General features: G+C 38.4%; 1 protein-coding gene across 1 annotated transcript; it reads left to right on the forward strand.

The window, feature by feature from the left end:
* The first annotated feature begins 5,425 nt into the window (after window positions 1-5,425).
* LOC129281759 (QRFP-like peptide receptor) lies at window positions 5,426-6,690 on the forward strand. The gene has a single exon (XM_054917671.2). The coding sequence runs from the start codon at window positions 5,426-5,428 to the stop codon at window positions 6,572-6,574; it is 1,149 nt and encodes a 382-aa protein (XP_054773646.2). The 3' UTR covers window positions 6,575-6,690.
* The last annotated feature ends 7,856 nt before the right edge of the window (window positions 6,691-14,546 follow it).

The following is a 14,546-nucleotide window of genomic DNA, read 5'->3' on the forward strand; positions in this document are numbered from 1 at the left end:
GGGTTGGGGGGGGGGGGGTCATCATCCCATAGGATACTTGCTATATCCACAAAGACCTATGTATTACAATGAGATTTCCGAGAATTATCAGTGATTTATAGACAATATGACATTTGGAACTGCCACGGCATTGATTTCTTAAAGGTACATTGTGGTTGGGATTTTCATCACCACCGCTGTATCGCTCAATCTTCTCTCATCCACAAGTATAGGTATCGAGCATTGAGCAGTAGTCTCCACTCCAGAAACCTAGATTTAAAGTCATCATTACCAAATCATGGAAATTTGAATTTCGTTAATTCTTTCCACGCAGATTAATGTATACGATCATGGCCATCAACATCGCAATAATGGCTTGATGATGGTTAAGATGGTGACAACATAAGCCCCATCAGTGTTTTATTCAAATGAACTAATCATTGTCATGCGGAAGTATCGTCATGCGGATAGTCTGAATATTGTCTTTGAATGATATTATCAGAAGGTCATGAGTTCGAATCCTACAATACTAAGTCCCTTGTTAAGACGCAAAACTACCCCCGCCCCGTGGTGCGTATCCGATATTGGAAGTAGGATATGCGAAAGCTACCGATCAAATCTCTCCTCGTACCAAAATTCTCTTTTGCTCGTGCCCCCACCCCCTTATTTCATTACAGGGATGTAATCATATTTTCCTTCATCACTCTGATATAAAATTAGTTATTGGCCCGCTTTATAACAATCTTGATATAACAGTTTGTATTTATGATCACGACCATGGTTCCTTCCTGTCTATAAGATTCCCTTCTTTAACAGTACACTGTAAAAAAAAATATTGGGTAAAATTTTAACCAGCACGAGCATGACGAGGGTAATTACGTGTCCAACCAATTTTGGGCAGTATTTTACCCAGTGCGGGAAGCATATTGTCCAGTAAGGCTAATAAAAATAAGCAATTACTTTTATCGAGTGGGCAAAATTTTCATCACACTGGATAAATAAAAATGCCCAAAGTAATGCCCAATGTTGGTTGGACACATAATTGCTCTCATGGAGCAGTTTTACCCGATATTTTTCAGAGTGTGAACATGACGAACATGTTAGATTACAATCTGGTCAAAAGCATGAAAAGGATGTGAAATTCATGAATATGTCCTTTGAGATTTGAATGAATTGGTTTCTAAATTAGGATAGGGAATACGGGAGTGTGGATGTCGGATATTAAATGCCATTTGTTCAATGAAACATCATCATTTCCAGAGGCAATCACGCAGTCATTAAGAACAAAATGATATTACGTCACATAACTCCAAGATTATACAGAGATAAGCATAACCATGACAACTTGTGAGTCCTGGGCCCCGTCTTACGAAGAGTTGCAATTGATCTGATCAATCGCAACTATGGAAAAGCCAGCCACGTCAACATCTAAAATACATGTTTGTTCAAAATTTATGAATGACCATATTCATATATTCACTGTTTTGTTGACAATTCATTATGCATCTCTTTGTTTTCAGAGGACAATGAACAAATTTAGTGGAGAAAAAATGAAGCCCTTGATGGATTTCCATATAATAATAATAATGATAGTTGGATTTATAAAGCGCTTTTTGCCAGAGGATACAAAGCGCTGCTATTATTACCCGGCTTTAGCTCGAGCTACCATCACCGGCGCTCAGTGCATGCAAGGAATTACTCCTGCCGGGTACCCATTCACCTCACCTGGGTCGAGTGCAGCACAGTGTGGATAAATTTCTTGCTGAAGGAAAATACGCCATGGCTACGATTCGAACACACGACCCTCTGTTTCAAAGGCGAGAGTCAGAACCACTAGACCACGACGCACCCACAATATACTTGAGATTGATTGGATCAATCGTAACTCTTTGTAAGACGGAGCCCAGGAATATACAAATAATTAAGAAATTGGTTTGAAGGAAACTCTGATGGAGTAGAAATACATATGCACTTTAAAAAATTTGGTAAAAATGCTCCATGAGGGTAATTGTGGGGTCCAAAACTAATTTCTTTGAAATAAGCATAAAATTAGAACATATCGGTAATCATGTTTATTAGACCCGCGGACTCGTGGCCGAGTGGTCTAAGGCGCCTGGTTGTACATGGAAAGTCCGGGGTTCGATTCCCGGCCGCGGCACCTATGCCCGTGAGCAAGGCATTTAATCTACAATGCTCTTTTATGCTGCTTTCAAATAAATGGAAATGCTATATGTATTATTGGTATCTAGGTGTGCAAAAAAAAACTATCGTTATTTAGGTATGATTAAGAGGAGGCATACCACCTTGTTTTTTCTTAACTTTTTCTAATCACCAGGATTCAGCTCTTTTAACTAACTCCCGAAGGCTCATTGATGCCTCCCAAGAAGACAATATCGATTATGCCATACACACTCAGTGCGCTGGCGTATCGATAAGGGCTTGGAGGCACTTGAACCCCCCATGCTCTACAACACACACCCCCAAAAAATATAAAAAAGTAGAAAAAAGGGAAAGGGAAGGAAAAAAGGTGAAATATATTTGTCTAAATATTATATAAAAATATATCCTATAAAAATCAGAGTTTCGTTTTAAAGAATCCATCGTTCGCTCGCGACTGTTTAGAATACCCCATACGCAATGTTTTTCCCCACCCCCATTTTTGCTCATTACGCCATACTGTGTGCAAAGTGGGTGACTGTCAAAGAAATGGCGAACAAAGCTTTTGATCGATGTATACCTTGCAACTCTAGATGTGACATTAATACCCGGGCATTAATGTAAGCATTGTGTTAGGCAAAACAACACGACCATCGTAATTTGAGAAAGAAAAACTTGACAGATAATTTGATGCGTATATAATTGTTTCTGTATTTTTCTCGGTCTTTTGCTGCACAATGCAAGTTTAATTACATTTCAGACCTCTGTAGCAAGACAATATTTGACAGACTAAGGCTAGTAGACGTTGTATAAACGATGGAAAGTGAAGATTGATATCGGTTACGGTCACCTAAACTGTAATATCCGGAAAATTAGGGGAATGTCCATGAGGCCATGTTTCAGGCACTTCTGTCAAAAAAATAATTCGCTTAGCCTTCTCTTAAATGTAAATTCAAGTATACACTTTAAAAAACACCGTAGTAGTTTAACCACGTAGAAGTAAACGGGGCACCTGGGGGCATGTTTTGAAACCGAAAGAAAGGTTTATAAGATTAGGATTGGTAGGAAACATTCTTGATGTACACATACGTAATCCATTGCCTCATAGGAAGACCCGAATATTATGGCAATCGAATGCGTTTTCTCTAGTCCACATCGAAAACATTCGAAGTCGCACGGTTTAGTCTAGCTACGTTGAGGTAGTTTCACATCTTAGTTAGATAGCAAGTAGCAAATCCAGAGGTTAGCGATTAATTGCTAATTTGAAAGAGTGATTCTAATTGGTTCCTTTTTAGACTACTGAGCAAAATGCGCATGTCACGATGATCATGATAAGCCATTTCTTTAAGCAATTAATCGCTAAGGGGCCCTGATGAAGGATACAAACGGTGTGATGACGATAAATCAAAGGTCATTTAGACGGAAAGACCGATATTTAAAAACGAATGAATTCCGATAAATGGGGTTTCTATATAAACCAACTTACCAATACTCCCCATCGCCCATCCCCCCCCCCCCCACAAAAAAAAAACTTCCTTTATAATTATGTGTTAATTGATTTAAACGTTCTGGCACAGCCTATCTTGAGCGGATGCAGTTCCACGATTGAATAATTCACTTAAATTTAGTTAAATCTAATTCACTTCGGTTTCTAAAAATAAATCTAGGATCGTGGCAATTATAACTATCAATTGCACACCATTTCTTTCAAATAATAATACTAATAATAACAAAAACTGGATTTATAAAGCGCTTTTTGCCTGAGGATACAAAGCGCTGCTATTATATTTTACAATTTCAAACATTTAAATGAACTAATTATGTTGTCTGGCGCAGCAATAGGCTGAAATTTTAGTGAATTCTATTTCAAACTGAATCAATTGCCTAGTCGATTCCAATACAGTGTGTCTTTTGAGCAATTAATCTTGTAATTCGTGGGGAATTCACCCAATTGCTTTCATTTGGGCATTTCTGGAACGTTTAACATTTAATATCGAGTTGTACACACTCAGTCTGTCTACCGCTCCCTCTCCATCCATCTCGCTATAATGATACCCCCCTCCGCTCTTTTATCCTTTCCTTAATTCTTTATCACTAGAGCCGTGGTAGTGGTTATGACTCTCGCCTTGTAAACAGAGGGTCGTGTGTTCGAATCCAACCGCGGTCTAGCGTCCCATGGCAAGGCGTTAATCCACACTCTGCCATTCTCGAGGATGCGAAAGTTATTGTATGTTGTAATTTGCCAGCGCCATTATGAGGCTGCGATGAATGCAAGGAATTATAGATATTATAAATAAAATATGGATTTCCTTTTTTTATTTATTTATATCCTCCTAATTTGAAATAGCGATGTTCGCAGTATTATCTGCAATACGTGCAGTAATCAACGTGCATCTCATTAGACTGTTAGAGGTGTGGCTTAAGATGAGAAGGCTGGTGAAGCAACCAATCTCAAACCAGCGACCGTTTATGTAAATGAGGATCAACTTAAATCGATAGGGCCTTCGTATCTCTCGACTGTACGTCTAAAGTAGACGCACTATCGTTTAAGGGATCAAATTGATGCGAGTGAGAAAACGTCTCGCTCTTAAGAAAGGAAAGACAGCGAGAAAACAAATCCAATCCTTTCATCTAAAAAGCGAAAGGAAATCATCTCCTTCTACCTGACTGAATTTTGATGAATTTAAGTTGAGCTTGAAGATGCATCCATCAAACTTGCTGGATTTCAACTGTCACAATTCGATTTCACTTGAGGAAAAAAGATAATTGTCGATGGAGGGAGATGCCAGTAGCTATCAGACAGAATGCCTTTCAGGTTGGATACATTCCCATAATAAGTGAGCAACTGTTTCATTGATTGTGGCAGCATACTGATGGAACATTGCAATAGCTTTCATTATAAATTTCCCTTCATTTCAAGATTTGTTTAGTTTTAAACTTCGGATACTCGAGAAGCTAAAAATATTGTCATCCATAAACGTCGAAAACACTTTGGAAAAGCACAATGTATCGGGTTTCTCATCGCTTGGACTCTTATCGACGTCTGCACTTCTTGATGAAATAGTGGGTCGTTACCGGGTTATTTAAAGTGGAGGAGAAGCACGAAACAAGAACTCGATTACAATTTATGGTCTATTGCTACTTTTTGAGTGCAATCTTAAAAGCTTTTTGAAAAGCGTTCACGAATCGCCGGTTATTTTCACTGCGCAAGCATCGCATCGTTTACATATTCTACTTGAAAAATTCATTTGGTTTCTTCCATTTTGATTAGAAGGCTATCCATCGTAAGATGGAAGGGATCGATCCACTGATGTATTCGTTCCACGGAGAATTAAAAAACAAGAGTCTTGACTACCTTCTTGCCCTTCTTAACCTGACTGATACAAAAGATTTCTTGGATTTCTATGACTATGATTTCCATTCCATCGCACATGATCTATCACCCACAGCTGATATCATCTTAATCACCTGTTACACCCTTATATTCGTGCTTGCTTTGGGCGGGAATCTCCTGGTGATATTTGTGGTGGCGCGCAAGAAGTACATGCAGACAGCCATCAATATCTTCTTTGCTTCGTTAGCCATATCTGATCTCCTAATTGCTGTCTTTTGCGTCCCTTTTACGCTAATTGAAGCCATCACCGTGGATTGGGTGTTAGGGCCATTCATGTGCAAGGCTCTCAACTATGTCACATCTGTTGGGGTTGTCTCAAGTATCCTTGCCATGATGTCCATTGCTGTAGAGCGCCACCAAGCGATCTGCCACCCTTTGCGCTCCAGGGTGATCCAGACACCTCGTCGTGCTGTCTTTCTTCTTACCTTCCTATGGATCATGTCTATGACCTTTGTCTCTCCATTCCTCTTCGTGCTTCAACTCGAGATCAAGATCGACCCCATGACCGCGACACGGTACCGATTCTGCGTAGAACACTGGTACAATCCCCAACAGCAGAAGAACTACACCCTGCTACTAGTCCTTCTCCTTTACATCACTCCATTGTTCATCATGGTAGTTCTGTACATGCAGGTTGTCCACAAACTCTGGATCCGGAAACCCATCGCCCCTGCTGATTCGGTGGTGACGCAGAATCCAGGAATCAACACGGCCACATCTCTCCGGTACAAGAAACGAGCTATCAAGATGATTCTCATGGTGGTCGGTCTCTTCACTGTCTGTTGGCTTCCATATCACGTCGTCCTTCTCATGCGGGAGTTCTCCTTCATGGCGGACGGTGAAAGGAACCGACTTCTGTTCGCCGCTGTTCAGTTGGTGGGTCTAAGCAATAGCTGTAACAATCCCATCGTATACGCGTTCCTCAATGACAATTTCAAGCGCAACTTCGTGAAGGTACTTTTTCGTCATCGAAGGGTGGTCAGAGCAAAGGGCTCTTCAAATAATAACGTCAATGTGAAACCATTAGCAATGGTCACCATATGACAATTTCTAAAACTGCCCATAATCATTATATTGAATGAATGATTCTCCAAAGAATAATAGTGTTTTCAAAAAGCAGTTCCAACTTCAGAATGACCAGAAGAATGCTTTCTTTGAATATTATTCACTCATCGTCTATACATGTATTGTTACGTAGGCAGGAAGGTGGGTAAAGATACACGCACGTATTTGGATAAAAATATGAATCATGCACCCATATTATTTTCAGAGAATATGAACCAATATCAATACGAACTATGTTTTTACAGTCCCCATTTAAACCCTACTCTAATACTGATCATGTTATTTATAATCGATATTGTTTATGCTTTGTTATGTAAATTGAAATCCATATCCGATGTAGTAAGTATTGTCATAATTGTGGGATCTTCGAGTTGCTCAGAAAATTTTCGTCGATACCTTTATTTCCATCTATCTCTTGTTTCGCTGCATATTTACGTGTCCATCGCTCAATTAAATCTGACCATTTGTAATCTCTGTAATATGTTACTAAGATTTTCTTAAGTTGAATTCTGATTCCACAAGTTAAATCTATCTTACGTTTACTGGTTAGGAACCAAATAACTGTCTCCATCAAATTTCACGTTTAAATGAATTTTACGAAAAAATTACGAAATAGTGTATTCATCCGGTATGGCATTCCGTCACGAGATACGGCATGGCGTGCCGTCTTCCCATTTCCACTGCCCCACGGCACGGCACAAAATGCCGTGCTCAGATGCCATCCGGCATGCAAAAACCGTCCGATGTACCCATGAAAACCCAAAGCAAACTAGTCTGCTTCGGGCGCGGAAAGAAGTTATTATGAATATGTATATATATATATATATATATATATATATTGTGTGAAAGAAATGGATGAAGAGAACAATGGTAGGCGTAGCTTAAATCAAGGTTCCCCAGAGCTATCTACCCTTTATGGAAAAATTGGTGATGCCGAAAAAATGTCTCTGCCGGGAATCGAACCCGGGCCCCCAGCTTTGAACGCCGGTGCCTTAACCACTAGACCACAGAGACGGGTTAGTGGCTAGGGCGACCCCGATCCGATTGACCGTCAGATAGACAAATTTTCGACACTATACCAATTATAATTTCCTTTGTCGGGTGAAGGTGGGTTTCGAACAATGACAAGCCGCCATGCTTCAGCTGGATCAAAGCTATTGCTTTGATACAGTACACGTAGGGGGAACGTATACAAATGTGTAAAGTTATACATGTACAACAGCTTTGGCAACTCTTTTTTATTTAAATATTGTAAAGAAATTGATGAAGAGAACAATGGTAGGCGTAGCAATATCTGTTAATATCTGTTAATATCGTAGCAATATCTGTTAGCTGTATCAAAGCAATAGCTTTGATCCAGCTGAAGCATGGCGGCTTGTCATTGTTCGAAACCCACCTTCACCCGACAAAGGAAATTATAATTGGTATAGTGTCGAAAATTTGTCTATCTGACGGTCAATCGGATCGGGGTCGCCCTAGCCACTAACCCGTCTCTGTGGTCTAGTGGTTAAGGCACCGGCGTTCAAAGCTGGGGGCCCGGGTTCGATTCCCGGCAGAGACATTTTTTCGGCATTGCCAATTTTTCCAAAGGGTAGATAGCTCTGGGGAACCTTGATTTAAGCTACGCCTACCATTGTTCTCTTCATCAATTTCTTTACAATATTTAAATAAAAAAGAGTTGCCAAAGCTGTTGTACATGTATAACTTTACACATTTGTGTACGTTCCCCCTACGTGTACTGTATCAAAGCAATAGCTTTGATCCAGCTGAAGCATGGCGGCTTGTCATTGTTCGAAACCCACCTTCACCCGACAAAGGAAATTATAATTGGTATAGTGTCGAAAATTTGTCTATCTGACGGTCAATCGGATCGGGGTCGCCCTAGCCACTAACCCGTCTCTGTGGTCTAGTGGTTAAGGCACCGGCGTTCAAAGCTGGGGGCCCGGGTTCGATTCCCGGCAGAGACATTTTTTCGGCATTACCAATTTTTCCAAAGGGTAGATAGCTCTGGGGAACCTTGATTTAAGCTACGCCTACCATTGTTCTCTTCATCAATTTCTTTACAATATTTAAATAAAAAAGAGTTGCCAAAGCTGTTGTACACTGATGTATAACTTTACACATTTGTGTACGTTCCCCCTACGTGTACTGTATCAAAGCAATAGCTTTGATCCAGCTGAAGCATGGCGGCTTGTCATTGTTCGAAACCCACCTTCACCCGACAAAGGAAATTATAATTGGTATAGTGTCGAAAATTTGTCTATCTGACGGTCAATGGGATCGGGGTCGCCCTAGCCACTAACCCGTCTCTGTGGTCTAGTGGTTAAGGCACCGGCGTTCAAAGCTGGGGGCCCGGGTTCGATTCCCGGCAGGGACATTTTTTCGGCATTGCCAATTTTTCCAAAGGGTAGATAGCTCTGGGGAACCTTGATTTAAGCTACGCCTACCATTGTTCTCTTCATCAATTTCTTTACAATATTTAAATAAAAAAGAGTTGCCAAAGCTGTTGTACATGTATATATATATATATATATACATATATACATACATTATACATATACATATATTTACATCATATAGATTTTATATCATAAGTCATTCAGATGTAAATATTATATACACTGCCTTTCACTTGCCGGTGATGCTGCATGTCTGACATTGCATCATTTATGTTGAGACTGTTAACAGGTTGTTAGCTATGCATGGGCGGAAATCCCAGGGGGACAGGGAGACGCGTCCCCCTACCAAAAATAGTAGGGGGGGGGGGGACACAATCATATATCAAATACACCCCTACTATTTTGGGTCTTATAATGGAGAAAAATACATCACTTCACAATCGAAATAATACATGTGTTTTGAACAAAATAAACTTCCATTTTGGGTAGAAACTTTTTTTCTTTCTTTCTTTTTTGCTTCTCAAATTTTCCAGGCCCTGGTCCCCCTACCTTTGGGGACAGATTTCCGCCCATGTAGCTATGGCAAACTACATAATACTGTCCGTTTGTTACCGAACAATCGCCTGAATATTGACTGACATCACAAAGGGAATAACATCTCAGCTCTCTTTCTAGGGGTGGAGTATATATAGCCAGTTAGATTTTTTTTCAAACTACGAAACATATTTGGATTCTTAAATTGTAATATATGAATTGTTTCGCACATCAGTAGGAATTGACTTGGATTTGAATGACACGGAACCTTTAATTCCTATATCTAATATGTAAAATGTTCAGAAGACCACAATTCAAACTCATAGCGATGGAGCTGGTAAATTAAAATTTGACATCAGCCTCCATTGAGGTAGGTAACTTCGACACAGCATGGGACAAGCTGGAATAAAATGGATCTACAATTATGTTGTCACCATGACTACCTCTGCTTTGGATATACTGCAACATTGAAGTGGGGACTTGAAGACTGGTCTGTTGCGTATTGAACAGATGTGCCTGATGATGAAGCAGTTAAGGAAGATATCTTTGACACATGCACTGAGGGACAAGCTGGAGAAACAGCTCATAATCTAGAGAAGAAGATGGGTTTTTTTTCCCAATCTTGTTACATGAGTATTGAGGATGGGGCAATATGAACGACAAAAGAGCCAAGGATTTTCAACGTGTGCTCCCCAAAATCATGGTATAAAAAGACCATGAATGAAAGATATTACCTTTACACTAACGTTTGACACGAGGGTACAAAGCAGCAGAGGAAAACAAATATTTTCACCAGCATTTTGAATCAACAGCATGGTTTAAAGAAAGGAACTGAAATGAAAGGGTGTTTTCGTGTTTTCTCCACTGATAGTAGAAATATGTGTGATAATGCAATCTTTGCAATCTTTCTCTTATAAAATGAAACTTTATTTAAATTCTCGCTAAGCCTCACTATTTGAATTTGATGTTTGTACCTTCTTTTATAATAAGCCTATTTATATATTGAATCGCTGAGCTCCTGTTTATACATGTATACGCATCTAATTCTCTATATACGCTTGAGTGAAAACGAAACACATCGTTTCCAGTTGAATGTCTCCTCCCGATTCTAGGTCACTGACAGAGATCATTGACATGCTTGAACTACCTTCCATTTCTATTGTTAATTAATGCACATGCCTTACCTGTTGCTATGCTAGAGAAATGTCAGTCAAGCTCTTTATACATGTACCAATGTTACGTAATTGCAACCAGTTTACTCTGTTATTCAAATGAACTTATCTTCTATAATGCCTACATTTCTTCTCCCTCTTCTCCATCTACTGTATGTTTCTTTTCTACTCTTAACTTTCTTAATTATATGCAATTACATATGATGTCATTACAGTGCGTAACTTGTTATTTATTTGTATCTGGCGACCCCAACTCAAGCTCTGCTTTCCTGGTTTTCGCCTCCTTCAAAATTGTGTCGAAATATATACTGTATTCGTTACTATGTCAAATATTAGTTTGTATCTGTTTGAAAGAAATAAATGTGATTTTCAATTCAAAAATTCAATTCAATTCAATTCAATTCAATTCAATTCAATGATTCGTTTTGTTGAACGCCTTGTACAAAAATTTTGCTTAATGTATTTTTGCAAGATAATATGATGTGCATGTACATTGTCCAATAATTTCAAAGTTATTTTAAGTGTTAATAGGATGACATGATTTATTAAAATAAAAATAATTAAGATATGAACTTTCTACAATCGATGTGAATATAAATTCGTAAACACTGGTAAATGAGTGATGATGGCGTTCGGACATGTCGGAACCGAACGATGAATAAATGAAATATGCAGTGCCTGAAAATATATTGTCATGAATATTCAATGTGGCAATTTCCTTGATTACGATCCCACTTTTATTCATGGACATGGGACATGGGAATATAGGCTTGATAACAATCGGAGATATATCAGGAATTGTAGTTAAGAAAACAATGATAGACAAACCCGAATGTATTGAAGTATAATGTATAGCAATCTCTTTGAAAATACTATGGTTGGGATGGTGTTATAAGATAAGCAGGAATCATATATCATTCTAGCATGTAAATATAATTCGAACTGATGTTTCCTTGATAAAGATCCATAATATAAGTGTAAGTTCACACTGACGAAAAAAAAACTTGTTGCAAAAATACCAGAAAAACAATAAAAATACTGGCGTAGATTTGAGGAAAAATAGATCAGAGATTAAGAAAAATATTAAAATGTTAACTTTCTGATTTGTGACGTCATAATTACATGAGCAGCTACCGGGTATGTTTTAATATGGGGGGGGGGGGGTGTCATGATGACTTGTTTTTTTTTTAATTCACGAGCGGGTGTGAAATGATGTGTCTGTTAGTATAGGAAGAGCGGGACGAGTCTACCCGCCACGTGATTCCCCCCTTTGCTGTGATTGGATGTGAGTTTTGTTGATGATGTAATTACATGTAATTACAACATACCACTAGGTGACAACATACCTGGGCGAGAGGTCATCATTGCTAAAATTTTTTGTATTTTTCATAGATACTCAAGAATGCAGTTATAATAAGTTTTGTTGTTAGATAGGTGTGACATTGGCTTCCTGAAATATACCATTGATACTTCAACATAGGTTGTACATTTTGCAAAGAACAAGAGAAAAGAAAATGGCTGCCCGTGGGGCAAGTTGGCTCGTTTTGCAACGGGCAGGCCCGCCCTAATTTTATTTACATACATGTACAGGTCTATAGGCCTATAACAAGGTCCTTGTATACATGACATGCTTAATTATGTCGGGATATTGCTGCTAAATGAAATAACTTTTCATAGATTATTTAAAATAATAGTACTTGTTATACCAACATAAAAAGAATGTTTTGTGCCTTTGAACCCATCATTCGTTTTCTATATCACTGTTTTTTTTCCTTTGGGCTAACGGGCGCAAGTTCGCCCTGCGACGGAAATTTTCTTTAGGGCCCGTTTTGGTCAAAACCTGGTGCATGTCCTCGGTTAAAATATGATCATGATGATAGTAGGTAGATATAACCTAGGCCTTTATTTATGATAGTGAAGCACAATATTCCTGCCAAAGAAATGACGGCTCTAGAAGAGCGGGGAAAAATGGATCGAGCTCTCCCCTTCTTGAAAAGTACATTTACTTTTTTTTTCAAGTTAATGAAATTCATTTCATATATTTAAGCACGGGGCCTATATCATTGACTTTTATTTTACTGAATATGGTAAAGCTGCTCACATATGACGTCACGAATAAAAAAATAAATCTTGTGATCTTTGATGGATTCATCGCAAACCTTCACCAATATGTTTTATGATATTTTTACAATCAATTTTTTGTTAGTTCCCCTTTAATTTCTTGAGGTGGCGCTGTTCGCCGGCTAGCTAAATATACAATATTACGTCTATCATACTTTGTATATAGTTAAAAGGCAGAAAATGTTCAGAAATTATTTTGTTTTTATGGGAGGAAGTTAGTAGGATTTGAATTTATTATATGCCCAGTTGTTATGTGTCCGGACGATCAATTTTAGAAAGTCATTTGGAAAAATTTAAATTCGAAGTTTCATCAATTTTTAGTACAAATGTTCGGAAATATTATAGAGAACAAAATAGAAGATGATTGCAACTATTGAATTCACATTTTTTAGTGTAATCTTAAGACAAAAAAGAAGGCTTCAAAAATATTAAGTGTCTGGACACCCGACCCCCATCCTATAATAACACAGCTACATAGGAAATCACTATTGACAATCACTATAAATGATGACTGTCATATTAAACCTGGTATACAGCCTTTATTGTGACCTTTAATAATGATCCAATTATAAGTGGTAGTGGTGGTGGTGGTGGTGATGATGATGATGGTGATGATGATGATGAGGAGGAGGAGGAGGATGATGATGATGATGATGGTAATGATCATGATGATGGTAATGATAATGATGGTGATGATGAGGATGATGATGATGGTAATGATGATATGATGATGGTAATGATGATGGTAATGATGATGATGATGATGATGATGATGATGGTAATGATGATATGATGATGGTAATGATGATGATGGTAATGATGATGATGGTGATGATGATGATGATGATGATGATGATGATGGTAATGATGATATGATGATGGTAATGATGATGATGGTAATGATGATGATGGTGATGATGGTGATGGTGATGATGATGATGATGGTAATGATAATTATGGTGATGATGATGATAGGGATGATGATGATGATGGTAATGATGATGCTGGTAATGATGATGGTGATGATGATGATGGTAATGATGATGATGATGATGATGATGATGGTAATGATGATGCTGGTATTGATGATGGTGATGATGATGATGGCAATGATGATGATGACGATGATTATGATGATGATGGTAATGATGATGATGATGGTAATGATAATGATGGTGATGATGATGATGATGATGATGATGATGATGATGATGATGATGATGATGGTAATGATGATATGATGATGGTAATGATGATGATGGTGATGATGATGATAGGGATGGTGATGATGATGGTAATGATGATGCTGGTAATGATGATGGTGATGATGATGATGGTAATGATGATGATGATGATGATGATGATGGTAATGATGATATGATGATGGTAATGATGATGATGGTAATGATGATGATGGTAATGATGATAATGGTGATGATGAGGATGGTAATGATGATGATGGTGGTGGTGATGATGATGGTAATGATGATGATGGTGGTGGTGATGATGATGATCATGGTGATGATGATGGTGATGACGATGATGGTAATGATGATGATGGTGGTGATGTTGATGATCATGGTGATGATGATGATGATGCAGCGGCACCTGCTGCTGATGACGATGAACAATACGGAGAAGGGTAAATAGGATGCCCCCCTGGAATTTTAAATTTTGTAAGCCCAAGGATTTTACAAAGGAGTTTTTCCTCTAAGATGTGATTAT

The sequence above is a fragment of the Lytechinus pictus genome, chromosome 18 (genome assembly GCF_037042905.1).
Source record: "Lytechinus pictus isolate F3 Inbred chromosome 18, Lp3.0, whole genome shotgun sequence".
Taxonomy (NCBI): domain Eukaryota; kingdom Metazoa; phylum Echinodermata; class Echinoidea; order Temnopleuroida; family Toxopneustidae; genus Lytechinus; species Lytechinus pictus.